A 12,359-nucleotide genomic window follows, 5' to 3' on the forward strand; every position below is an offset into this window, starting at 1 on the left:
AGGATCCAGGGGCCCTTAACCACTGAGCCACATCCCCAGCCCTTTTTTAAAAAATATTATATTTCGAGACAGGGTCTCACTGAGTTCCCGGGGCTGCTTTGAACTCTGCAATCCTCCTGCCTCAGCCTCCCTGGCTGCTAGGATTACAGGCATGAGCCACCATGCCCACGTTCTTTTCCCTTTTGAATTTGACTGCTTGGAGAAGTCTCAGCTGTTGCTTTTTGAGATGTACCACTCAGAAGGAGAGGCAGGGCTGTGTGTGCAGGGTGGAGACGGCAAGAACAGTCAGAGCTCCTGGGGGATGTGGAGAAAGTGAGGCCTGCTGCCCCACCCATTCATCACTTATTCCCCGCCCAAAGTCTCACCCTCCCCCCGCCAGAAATCCCACACTGTATTTGCCATAAAGCCTTTAATTTTCATCTTGGGGACAGCCCTCATTCCAGGCTGGCGGAAAAGTGCCTGTCAGGCTGGCTGCCAGTGGGTTCTGTCTTTGGGGGGCTCCGAGAAGAGGGCTCCATTTTCACCCCCATTGACCTGTGGCTCCTTAAAGACACAGATAAAGGCCATTGGGCTCCACAGCCTCCACTCCATGCCCAGGAAACCACTGACCCAGTGGCTTCAAATCCTGCACCTATGCTAGCATGCTGAATGACCCTGGGCAAGTGACTCCCCCTTCTTGAGTCCAATTTTCTTTACTGCAAAGTGGGCCTCATGATCCCTGCTCTATACCGGGTTACTCTAAGGTGTAAGGGACAGTATGTATGGGATGACCAGCGTGGCACTAGCCCCTACTGGGGTTTGGTGTGCAGCTGCTCAGAAAGCTGCAGAGTCCCAGACTGGTTTGGCTGCTTATTCACTCCTATGTCCTTAAGCAAGGCCCTGCCCCTCTGTCTTCATTGAAAGCAGGAATAATAACCCTGGTCCCTGCCTTCCCAAGTGACATGAGGGAAACCCTGTAGGGCTCAAAGTCTGTTCTTGGTTCCTTGTCCTACAGTAGTTCTGTAGATCCAGTCTTTGGCTATCCAGATTACCTCACCTGGGTTTCCTGGAAGTTCCCACTGTGTCCCTTTTATGTGTCTCAGCCACCAGCTCCTCCTCGTTCACTCCTAGCGCTGACAGCACCTGGGAGAAGCGCCGGGCCACAGTGAGCCTGGCGTTGGTCTGAGGAAAGAAGGGGTTTCCTTCTCTGCATCAGGGCTGCAGAGGCCACCGTGGAGCATTGATGACTGGGGGTGGGGGTGTCTTGGGTTTCCCTGGAGGCAGCAACACAGGGACCCCACCTGAGTGCCCTGCTTCCACCTGGCTACCCTGCCCACTCAGCTGGCTCCACGCTCCCTGGTGGCTATTGGCTTTGACAGGTGCTGGCCCTCACCTGCATGGCCTGCTGGAATAGGAAGGGCCGGGCCTGCACCCTGTGTTGGATGCCCTGCAACTCCGCCTGGTACTCAGCAAAGCGCTGTCGCTCTTGGCGCCTGTGGGGGAGATAGGGCTGTCCATCCCTGTCCACAGCCTGCTTATCCTCACTAAGGGTTTTATAAAGGTCCCTGCTTTGACCTTTATAAAGCCATTTCATACATAATCCTGGCTCTGGACCCCTCCCAGGTCTACCAGGGTGGGAATTACTTGCCCTACCTTACTGATGGCTCAGGAAGGTCAAGGGACTTCTCTAAGGTTGTGCAGCTGGGAAGTGAGGGACTGAGCCCTGAGCCCTAGGCCAAGCTCTAGCCAGGGCTGGCTCCTTGTCCTTGCTACCCCCAAGGGAAAGGAGCCAGCATTGGCTTCCCAGCTCCCCCTCCCTGTAGGCCACCCGTCATTCCCCCTCACACAGGAGCATGCTGTGATTGCTGGCTGTGTGACTGAGGAGTCCCCTTTCTGGGCTCTGGTTACCTTCCAGGCTTGCCAGTGGTGGCTCTGCTCCTTCTAAGCAGACGGCTTAGGAAAAGGTCCAGAGAAACCAAAGAAATGTGTTGAAATGAAACATTCCTGAAAGGTCAGAGCTCCCCTGGGGTAGCTGATGCCATTTACAAAAGCCCAGTTGGTACACTTGTCAGAAATTTGCTCAACCAGTTGAATGCATTGCCTGTTGAGAGCATCCTGGTGGAAGGGGACCTTCTGGCCACACCCCACATGGGACCATATGTCCTTCAGGAAAGCACCCAAGACAACCCATGGGATGTGGGGGCAGCACCTGGATAAGACAGGAGGGAGAAGTAGAAGAGACCTGAGTCGAGCTGGGCTCTCTGGCAAGTGTTCTGGCTCTCTGGAAGAAAACTCTTGCCTCGTTGGGCCAGGTGCCCAGGAAGGAACCTTCCCTCATGGAGAAAAGGATGTGGACTTAGAAATACATGGCCAGGAAGAAAAGTGCCTGCAAAATGGGGCTTCACCATTCAAGAGGGAATTTACAGCAGTTTCAAGTTTGGGTGGGGGTGGGGGTGGGGCAGCGTCACAAGCTGGCATTAAATATCTGTCTTTTCCATGGTTGTGTGTGCGTTTTCCTGTTTTTCTTTTTTTTAAATTTATTAATTTATTTATTTAAGTTGTTGATGGACCTTTATTTATATGTGGTGCTGAGAATTGAACCCAGTGCCTCACACATTCAAGGCAAGTGCACTACCACTGAGCCACAACCCCAGCCCATGTGCGTTTTTCTTGCTGTCTACTTTTGGGTTTGTTTTGTTTTTGCTTTTGGTACTGAGGATTGAACTCCGGGCCACTCAACCGCTGAACCACATCCCCAGCCCTATTTTTGTATTTAGAGACAGGGTCTCACTGAGTTGCTTAGTGCCCTGCCATTGCTGAGCCTGGCTTTGAACTCACAATTCTGTCTCAGCCTCCCAAGTAGCTGGGATTACAGGCATGCACCACTGCACCTGGCATTGCTTTATACTTTTTAAAGTGCAAATTTTGCTGTTATTGTATTGGTTCAGGATCTCGTTGTATTGCCCAGGCTGCTCTCAAACTCCTGGGCCCAAGCAATCTGGGAACAACTGGCTTGCACCACTGCTCTCAGCTTCTTCCTGGATACTTTATCCTATTTTTGGTAGAAATGACAGGAAGCTCATGTCTTGGAGCCCCAAGAGAAAAAGGACTCAGTGCCAGTGGATGTCAGTTCTGTTTGTTATATTATTTTTTTTGTCATTACTTTTGTGCTGCTGGGGATTAAGCCCAGGGCCTTATAAACGCTAGGCGAATGCTCTGCTACTAAGCTACGGCCCAGCCCTCTGTCTGTTATCTGGAATGATGGGAAGACATATCTCCCTGCCATCAGGCTACCTCTTCTGTGCCTGCCCCTGCTGGGCAGGGTAGAGTCTCAGATTTAGCTCAGACAGCAAATTTCCCAGGCTGTAAGACTGGAAGATAGCCAGGGAAAGATCTGTGTATGCCTTCATCTCCCAGGTGAGAAAGAAAGGCATGTACTGCTTGGAGCTGAATCTCACACTTCCCATTGCTCAAAAAACAAATGATTAACTGGAGGCTTGGCAATCTTTGTCCAAGGATCCCCTAAAACACTTGACCTCTCACAGCCCATTTCCTCATCTGTAAAGCTGCGGGGACAAGACCAAAACTCAGAGAATAGCTGATCAGAGCTCCACCAAGTCCTCAGTGGCCCTCATCCCTCTCCCTGCCACTCACCAAGGTCAAGAGAAGAGGAGGGGTGGAAAGGGCGTCCCTGGAACCAGCTGCAGTCTGCAGGGTCAGATTATTAACGCTCTCTGTTTCATAAGATTGGGCTCTTGGACGACCATCTGGTGCCCTTCCCTAAAGGTTGGGCACTGGGCACTATAGCAAGGACTGTTTTGAACGACTGCTAGAGCCAAAGCTCCAGCTCTGCTGCTCACTCAAGAGTGGGTGGATCATTTAAGCTCTCTGTGTTTCAGTTTTCCTCATCTGTAGGACTATGTGGGTAGTGATGCTCCTTATTTCACGGGCCTGACTCATAAATTTGCTTTTTAGAAAAATGGAAGAGAATAAAAATGCATCTGACCATGCAGAGCAGTTGTCTCTAGGACCAAGTTCTACATTAATTATTTTTGTGATTTCAAATCTTTATAATAAGCATATCTGGGCTGGGGATGTGGCTCAAGCAGTAGCGCGCTCGCCTGGCATGCGTGCAGCCCGGGTTCGATCCTCAGCACCACATACCAACAAAGATGTTGTGTCCGCCGAGAACTAAAAAAAAGTAAATATTAAAAATTCTCTCTCTCTAAAAAGAAAAATGTATTAAATTTGGTCATACTTAAAAATAATAATAATAAGCATATCTGTCATTGGAAATTGGAAGAACAAAATTGGGAAATGTGATAAATGCATGCAGAACTTTTGATCTTGAGCATTGGACAGCTGAAGGGTTATTATTATTCACTAGCTCACCTTGGACCAAGACCTCCCACCGTCCTCACACTGCCTCATTATCTTCATCTGTAAAACTCAAGGATAGGGATGGAGCTCAGTGGTGGAGTCAGCACAGCCCCCCCTTAAAAAAAAGCCATCTGTAAAATGCTGCCAAGGGGTCTGGCCAGCTGCCTTGGGGTCCTGCAGCCTGACATCCAGCACAACTTCTCTGCCTTACCCCAATAGACTTTTGGCATGCCGGGCTCCTACCTCAATTCCTCCACCTTGCGCTGGGTGGCACTGGGTCCCCGGCCCCCTGGGGGTGCATAGGATGCTAGGCAGCGGGCCACCTGCTGCTGAACCCGATGTTCCCTAGTCCTGCGCAGCTCAGCCTGATGCTGCTGTTCCCGCTGCTGCCGCTCCCAACTCTGCAGCAGGCTTCTGTGTGGGGAGAGGGAAGAGGGAGGCGGGAAGAAGTCAAGGGGACCAGGAACCTCAGGGAAAGCTAGGGGTGGTAGGTGAGTATGGAAGCATAGCACATACCAGCCTTGAGGACCTGGGCTGAAGGACTTTGGGCCCAGAGAGCCAAGGGCCTGAGAAACAGGTTTGTCATGAATGTCAGACCCGAGGGAGGTTGCATCTGGCCATTTGGCCATGGGCCCCCCTTAGGCCTTTCCTTGCTCTCCAGCAGGTCTGATCTGTGCGCACACCTCCCCAGCCACTCATGCAAAGCCTGAGGCCCTCCATCATTGCTCACCTCCCCTTGAAGGCAGGGGACAACTGCCCACCCCCTCCCTTCCTGGCTGCCATGAACTGACAGCTTTCCTCCACCACACCCTTCCACCTTGATGTTCCTGCCTAACAGCTGGCCAACCGTGGACTGAAGCCTCTGAAATCGTGAGCCAGAATAAATCTTCCTTCCTTTACATTGTTGGTGTCAGGTATTTTGGTCACAGCAGTGAAAAACCAACACAATTTACATCTGGTAAGAGGTTAATATCCAAAATATACAAGGAAGTCAATAGCAAGAAAACAACCCAATTAAATAACGAGCAAAGGACCTGAATAGACATTTCCCAAAAGAATACAAACAAATGGCCAACAGGTATATGAAAAACTGTTCAGCCAGGAGCAGCAGTGTTACTCAGGAGGCTGAAGCAGGAGTATGGAAAGTTCAAGGTCAGCCTCAGAAACTTAGTGAAATCTTGTCTCAAAATAAAAAATTGAAAAGGACTGAGGATGTTGCTCCGTGGTGGAGCACCCCTGGGTTCAATTCCCAGTACCCTCCCTACCCAAAAAGAAAGAAAAAAAAAATGTTCAATATCACTATTAGATAAATGTGGATTAAAAATCACAATGAATCTGGGCCTGGTGGAGCAAGCCTGTGATATCAGCGGTGCAGGAGGTTAAGGCAAAGCCAGCCTCAGCAACTTAGTGAGGCCCTAAGCAAATCAATGAGACCCTGTCTCTAAATAAAATACAACAAAGGGCTGTGAATGTGGCTCAGTGTTTAAGAGTCCCTGGTACCGAAAAAAAAAAAAAAAAAAGGAACTAGCTGGGCCCAGTGGTGCTTGCCTGTAATCCAAGCATATCAGTATGCTGAGGCAGGAGGATTGCAAGTTCAAAGTCAGTCTCAGTAATTTAGGGGGGCCCTAAGCCACTTAGTGAAAACCTGTCTCAAAATAAAAAACAAAAAAGGGTTGGGAATGTGACTCAATGGTTAAGCACACCTCTCCAAAAAAAGGAAACAAAATCAGTATTTTTAAAATATTTTTTCCTAGCTGTCAGTGAACTTTTATTTATTTATGGGTGGTGCTGAAAATCCAATCCAATGCCTCACACAAGGCAAGCACTCTACTACTGAGCCATACTCCCAGCCCTATTTTGTTTTTTATTTAGAGACAGAGACTCATGGAGTTGCTTAGTGCCTCTCCATTGCTGAAGCTGGCTTTGAACTCATGATCCTCCTGCCTCAGCCTCTCAAGCCTCTGGAATTACAGGCGTGCACCACCGTGCCTGGCTCCAAAATTGGTATTTTGACAAGACATTTTCATTCCCAAGTTTACTGAAACAATATGCACTAAAGCCAAGATATAGAATCAACCTAAGTGTCCATCAATGGATGAATGATAAAGAAAAGGTGGTATATACACATAATGGAATTCTATTCAGCTTATAAAAAGGGTGGAAACTTTATTTGGAATAACATTGTGGAACTTGGAAGACATTATTTTAAATGAAAGAAGCTAGGTTTAGAAAAACAAATACTGCATGATCTCATGCAGGTGAAATTTAAAACAAAACAAACCAAAAACTGTTCTCCTAGAGTAAGACAGTGATTACCAGCGTCTCAGAGCAGGGGAGGACTGGGGAGGTGTTGGCAAAGGGTATAAAATTTTAGTTAGGGGATATAAGTCCAAGAGATCTACAATGTGATTGTATGCTTGAGAATCACTAAAAGAGTAAATTTTAAGTGTTTAAAAAAATAGGGGCTGAGGATGTGGCTCAAGCGGTAGCGCGCTCGCCTGGCATGCGTGTGGCCCGGGTTCGATCCTTAGCACCACATACCAACAAAGATGTTGTGTCTGCCAAAAACTAAAAAATAAATATTAAAAAATTCTCTCTCTGTCTCTCCCACTCTCTCTTAAAACAACAACAACAAAAAAAGTGAGATAATGCATAGGGGATCAGCTTGATTTAGCCATGCCACAGTGTATACCTATTTCAAAAACATATATACAATGTTAAATTGTCAACTGAGTACCTTAAAAAAAAAAAGGATTGAGAGTGTTATAATAAAAAATGCTGAATGAGGGCTGGGGTTGTGGCTCAGTGGTAGAGCGTTTGCCTAGCATGTGGGAGGCACTGGGTTTGATTCTCAAGCACCACATAGAAAAATAAATAAATAAAAGTCATTAGGAAAAAAAAATGCTGAATGAATTTTCCCTGACTTCTCATGCCACTTCTAACCAGTCACCAAGCCCATTGAGGTAGTCTTTAAATATCTCTTAAGCGCATCCCTTTTCTCCATCCACCTAGCCGCCTGGTTCAGGTAATCATCTCTTACCTAGTCACTGCCAACAGCCCTCTCATAGCCTCCAGTTTCTCCCCTGTGTTCCTATGGCCTCTTGTTCAAGCCCAAGGGTAGAACCGTCTGCCTGAACTGTTGTACTTGCCCATCTCTCTCCTTTCCCAGACCTTGAGCTTCTCAGGACTGAACCAAGTCTTTTTATCTTTATATCCCAAGGATTCATGAGCAGACGCTCAACCTATGTTACATTCATCAGTTAGCTAATAGGTTAATGAATGGATACAAGGAAAGATGGAAAATGAGTGGAAATGGGTTGTATCAATAGACAGTTGTCAAAGTGGAAGACACAGGCTGGTGAATGAAAGCTGGGAATAGGTGCTATCAGGAGATAGTCAGCGACTCAGAGGCTGAGGCAGGAGGATCAAGAGTTCAAAGCCAGCCTCAGGAACGGTGAGGAGCTATGCCACTCTGTGACACCTTGTCTGTAAATAAAATACTCAGTGGATGAGTGCCCCTGAGTTCAACAATCCTAGGTACCAAAAATAAAGATGGATGGGGACTGAGGTGTGCTTAGTGGCAGAGTGTTTGCCTAGCAGGCACAAGGCCCTGGATTCAATCCCTGGTGTCACCGAAAAAAAAATGGAGAAAGGAAAAAAATGGATGAATGGGTGGATGGGTGGATGTAGGATGACTGGTGGGGCAGGAAGGCAGAGCCATGAATGGCGAAGGAATGGATGAGCGTGCAGTGATGGCCTGTTGGAGAACTGGCCCCTTCCCCAACCCTTGCCCTTGGTTCCCACCCTCCTGGCCCTCCCCCCTTACCTGGTGGCCTCATGTCGTTTGTGGAAGGTGCGATTAGGGAAGCTGGCAAACAGGAACTTTTCCTTTTCTCCCAAGTCATGGGCTTTCTCACTCCGGATGGAGGCAGCCCGGAAAGCCTTCCAGGACTGCTTTTGGGGACCTATTAGCAGTGGAACCGAGTCAGGGAAACCCGCCTTCCTGGCCCACTGGGCAGTCCCCCACCATCCCCCAGAGCACAGCACAGCCCAGTCTGAACTCTTGGCTCAGGCCCGGCTCCCTGCCCCTTCCCCCCAGGGCAGCTTCCAGGGAACCCAGGCCTGGCAGGTGCACTCACCACAGTTCAATTCTTGCTGTAACTGCCCGTGCAGCTTCTCTAGGTCCCAGGGCCCCTCCACCTCTTTGGCCTTTGACATCCCCCTCTGTGACCCTCTGAAGCTGTTGAAGCTGGAGCTGCTTCCCTGGCTCTGGCCCTGAAGCTCCCCTTCTTCCAAAGCCTCCTTTCCAGAATTCTGACCTTTTTTCCGAGAGCTGCCCTTCCTCCTGTGGGGGGCGCTGTGATCCCACTGCTCAGCCTCCTCCGTTGCCTCTGAGAACCGCTCCTCCTCCAAGATCAAGCCCCTCCTGGGGATCTGGAGCAGTTCCCCAGGGCTCAGACCCCTCTCCACCTCCTCCACACCTAGGCCCTCCCGCTCTGCAGCCTCCTCGGACTCTGTTTCTGATCCTGACCTCTTCCCAGGCAGCCAAAGGCCACACTTGCTAGATAGCTCCAGCCCTTGGTTCTCCCCTTTGCTGGGAGGGAGGAGGATGCCACCCCAGGCCCCCAGCTGCTGTCTCCGTTCCAGATTTTCCATCTCCATCTTCTGGCAGAAATCAAGGGATTCTGGGAAGTTGGGCATGGACTTGCGCCTGGACTTGTTCTGGAGGATTGCTAGGGGCGAGGGCAGTACTTGGTGGCCAGGGGCCTCAGGGGAGCTTGTCTGAAGCAGAGCCTGACCATCCATGATGAAGTTCTCCCAGGCCCACTGGAAGGGGAAGGAGGGTTTCCGGAGAGAAGCCGGGAAGAGACTGAAGAGGGAGAGGTCAGGGGTCAGCATCAGGATCCTCCTGGCCCCCTGCGTCCCTCCCACCCCATGCCCAACTGCTTACTCCTCAGCCTCAGCGGAGACTTGTCCTTTCTTGTTCCGCCCCTGGGTTCCGCAGTCCTTCTTTGCCCTCTGCCCTGCGCTCTGAGACCTCTGTGGCCGGCCCTGCCTGGGCACATCATCATCATTCCCCAGGTTCCCCTGGGCAAGGACCAGAGACAGGGACAGCTCTGAGCAGCCTGTTGGACCACTCTGCGCCTCCCCAAGGGCCTCCTGTGAACACTGGCTGGCCCTCATTACCACTCACACTGATCCCCACCCACCACCATTCTCCGTATTAAAATTACAGCCCGAATAAGCAGATTTCCTGTGCTCAGTACTTGGAGGCAACAACACAGTCAACCTTCCCAAGGGCTATCACCCCATCATGCATATGCAAAAACAGGATCAGAGAAGCTCAGAGAGGTCCAAGAGCTGAGGTCACACAGCCTTTGTAAGTTAAGAGGCAGGACCAGCACATGTGGAGTCTATTGCCAGAATCCAGATTTGTTTGTCACCCTCTGCTGCCAAGAAGGAGTTTGAGGATTCCCAACAAAGAGATGATAAACGTTTAAGGAGATAGAAAAGCTGATTACCCTGATTTGCTCATTACATAATGTCTACATCTATCCAGTTTCATATTGTGCCCCATAAATATGTGCAATTATTATGTGTCAGTTAAAATTTTGAAAATTTAAAAATAAGTAAATAAATTTTTAAGCTGGGTGCAGTGGCACACGCCTGTAATCCCAGAAGCAGGAGTAGCTGAGGCAGGAGTAGCTCAAGTTCAAAGCCAGCCTCAGCAAAAAGCGAGGCGCTAAGCATCTCAGTGAGCCCCTGTCTCTAAATAAAATACAAAATAGGGCTGGGAATGTGGCTCAGTGGTCAAATGCCCCTGAGTTCAATCCCCAGTATTAAAAAAAAAAAAAAAAGGCTGGGGTATAGCTCAGTTGGTAGAGTGCTTGCCTGGCAATAGACACAAGGCCTGGGTTCAATCCCTCACACACACACACACACACACACACACACACACACACACACCCGCACACACAAAATCTCAGTACCTCTCCCCTCCTCACACAAAAAAAGCCAGCCTCTGCAACTTTAGGAGGTTCTAAGCAACTTAACGAGATCCTGTCTTTACATAAAATATAAAAAAGGCCGGAGATGTGGCTCAGTGGTTAAGCACCCCTGGGCTCAATCCCCAGTACCAAAAAAAGTAATAATAATAATATTTAAAAGAGAATCAATTAACCAAGAAAAAAATAAAGAATTAAAACAAATAATGAAGAACAGTTCTTCTGAATGTTCCACAGGGCCTTGGACTTTCTACAGCCAAGATGGAAGGAATTAATTTTCTTTTCCAAAACCTGCTCCCCTAGCAGTGATCCCTAAATTGCTTCCTCATTCCTCATCCTCACCTCATGTCCTTTAGCTTCCCCACAGTCCCTGTCCCAGAGGTCACCCAGACCTCAGCTCCAGGCTCTTGGCTTCTCAGAGCCTCCCCCGGCCCTGGCCTGCTCTAGGCGCTGGCAGTCTCCCGCACTGGGCCCGCTGCCCTCACCTGCTCTGCAGGGGAAAAGCCGGACAGAAGCTGGAGTAGGCCTGTGGCTGTCTCTGGAGTCTGAGGGCCCAGGTCCTGAGCTGGCCTTTCCGAGTTGGCCCTGACCAACGGTTGATGGGTGTTTAGCATGTTGGTGTCCGGCTTCCTTCCCCACTCCCACCTGCCAGCCCTGGAACTGTCCTCCAGGCCATCTCTATGGCCATCTCTATGGCAACCAGTTCTTGGTCAGCTTCAAGGGCTTTGTCAGAAAGCACAGCCAGTGGGGTCAGTGTGTATGTGAGGCCTACTTCTTTCCACGGGGAGAGTTCAGCAGGGTCCAGGGAACCAGCAGGGCTGTGACCACTTCTTCACCCTACAAAACTGGGTGATGAGCCCAGGTCATATGTGCGTTTCGGGGACTAAATGAAATCATAAAGGTGACGCACTAGGTAAATGTGGGTGATTTTGATTACTGACTGACATGGAGGCAGCAGAACGTCCTGGCTGAAGGTGTGGGGAAGCAGTTGTTCTTCTTTCCCTGTCAGTACACACAAGCCACCCCAGCTGTCACCATCTTCATGGTGTTTCATACTACAAGCAGCATAATGTACTTGACCCATCTTCTCTTGTCAAACTTGGGCACAGCCCCCACTTGCTTCCCTCCTACAGAGAGGGCAGCTGGGGATGTCCTTGCGAATGTGCCTTTGCACACCTAAGTATTTCTGCAAGATAAGCGCCTTAAGCAGTTTACATTTTGACAGTGCCTAATTACTGCCTTCAATACTGAATCAATGTAGATTTCCATCAGCCAGCAAAGTATCTGAATCTTTCTATTATAATCTTTCAAATTCCTGAAAATACATGAAAATTATTTTTCTTGTTGCTGTGATGTGTATTCCCTGCATTGTTTACGAGACTCGTGTATTTCTTCTTGATAGGCCATTGGTGCCTTCTGTACAAGTTGCCTGTTCATGTCCTTTGCACACATCTCCTTTTCCTTTAGTCCTCAGGAGCAGAGAGCTGAGTTCATTATCTTTCTTGTCTCACGTGGTATGACAAGCATCAGTGGATGCAAGGCCGCCTTCTTGTTTTGGTTTAGTATTTTTCTTCTGTATCTTTGATCCCCATTCCCATCCCAGTTACAGATGAATGGGTCCTTTGAAGTATTTAATGCCATTTTTTTTGTGTATTCATGTTTTTTTTTTATAAAAACTAAATGTTAAAATTTATTCCATCATTATGATTATAGACGTTACAGGGCAGGGTGGGCAAACAAGGCAAATGAAGCAAGCACTTTTCCCCTCTATTTAACCAGATTCAGCATTTTGGTGTTTTTTGATGCAGCATGACTTAATTCATTAACTTGGGTGGATAACTGGCAATAACAAATTTTTGTAGTTTGGGTTCTTTTGCCATAGCAACTCCAAGTAATGTAATTCCAGAACTATGCTGTGAGCTCTGAAATGGTGTTCATTTTAACATCTTGAAGCTTTCATGTCTTAATTGAACACCTCTTATTAAGGCAGGGAAC

At 48.8% G+C, this 12,359-nt stretch overlaps 1 protein-coding gene across 5 annotated transcripts; it reads right to left on the reverse strand.

Moving 5' to 3' along the window:
• Positions 1–394: 394 nt before the first annotated feature.
• Tsga10ip (testis specific 10 interacting protein) lies at positions 395–11,228 on the reverse strand. Of its 5 annotated transcripts, XM_021731773.3 has the most exons (8): positions 10,850–11,219; positions 9,311–9,447; positions 8,499–9,229; positions 8,186–8,324; positions 4,603–4,773; positions 1,373–1,472; positions 1,037–1,161; positions 395–543 (listed from the first exon to the last, which is right to left on the reverse strand). In XM_021731773.3, the coding sequence occupies exons 1-8, from the start codon at positions 10,976–10,978 to the stop codon at positions 435–437; spliced, it is 1,641 nt and encodes a 546-aa protein (XP_021587448.2). In that variant the 5' UTR covers positions 10,979–11,219; the 3' UTR covers positions 395–434. The 5 variants fall into 5 exon arrangements, 4 of the variants coding, with proteins under 4 accessions (XP_021587448.2, XP_077901685.1, XP_077901686.1 ...); XR_005733436.2 differs by lacking the exon at positions 1,373–1,472 and having other exon boundaries at positions 10,850–11,223; XM_078045559.1 differs by lacking the exon at positions 4,603–4,773 and having other exon boundaries at positions 10,850–11,228.
• Between the last annotated feature and the right edge of the window lie 1,131 nt (positions 11,229–12,359).

The sequence above is a fragment of the Ictidomys tridecemlineatus genome, chromosome 4 (assembly GCF_052094955.1).
Source record: "Ictidomys tridecemlineatus isolate mIctTri1 chromosome 4, mIctTri1.hap1, whole genome shotgun sequence".
NCBI lineage: Eukaryota > Metazoa > Chordata > Mammalia > Rodentia > Sciuridae > Ictidomys > Ictidomys tridecemlineatus.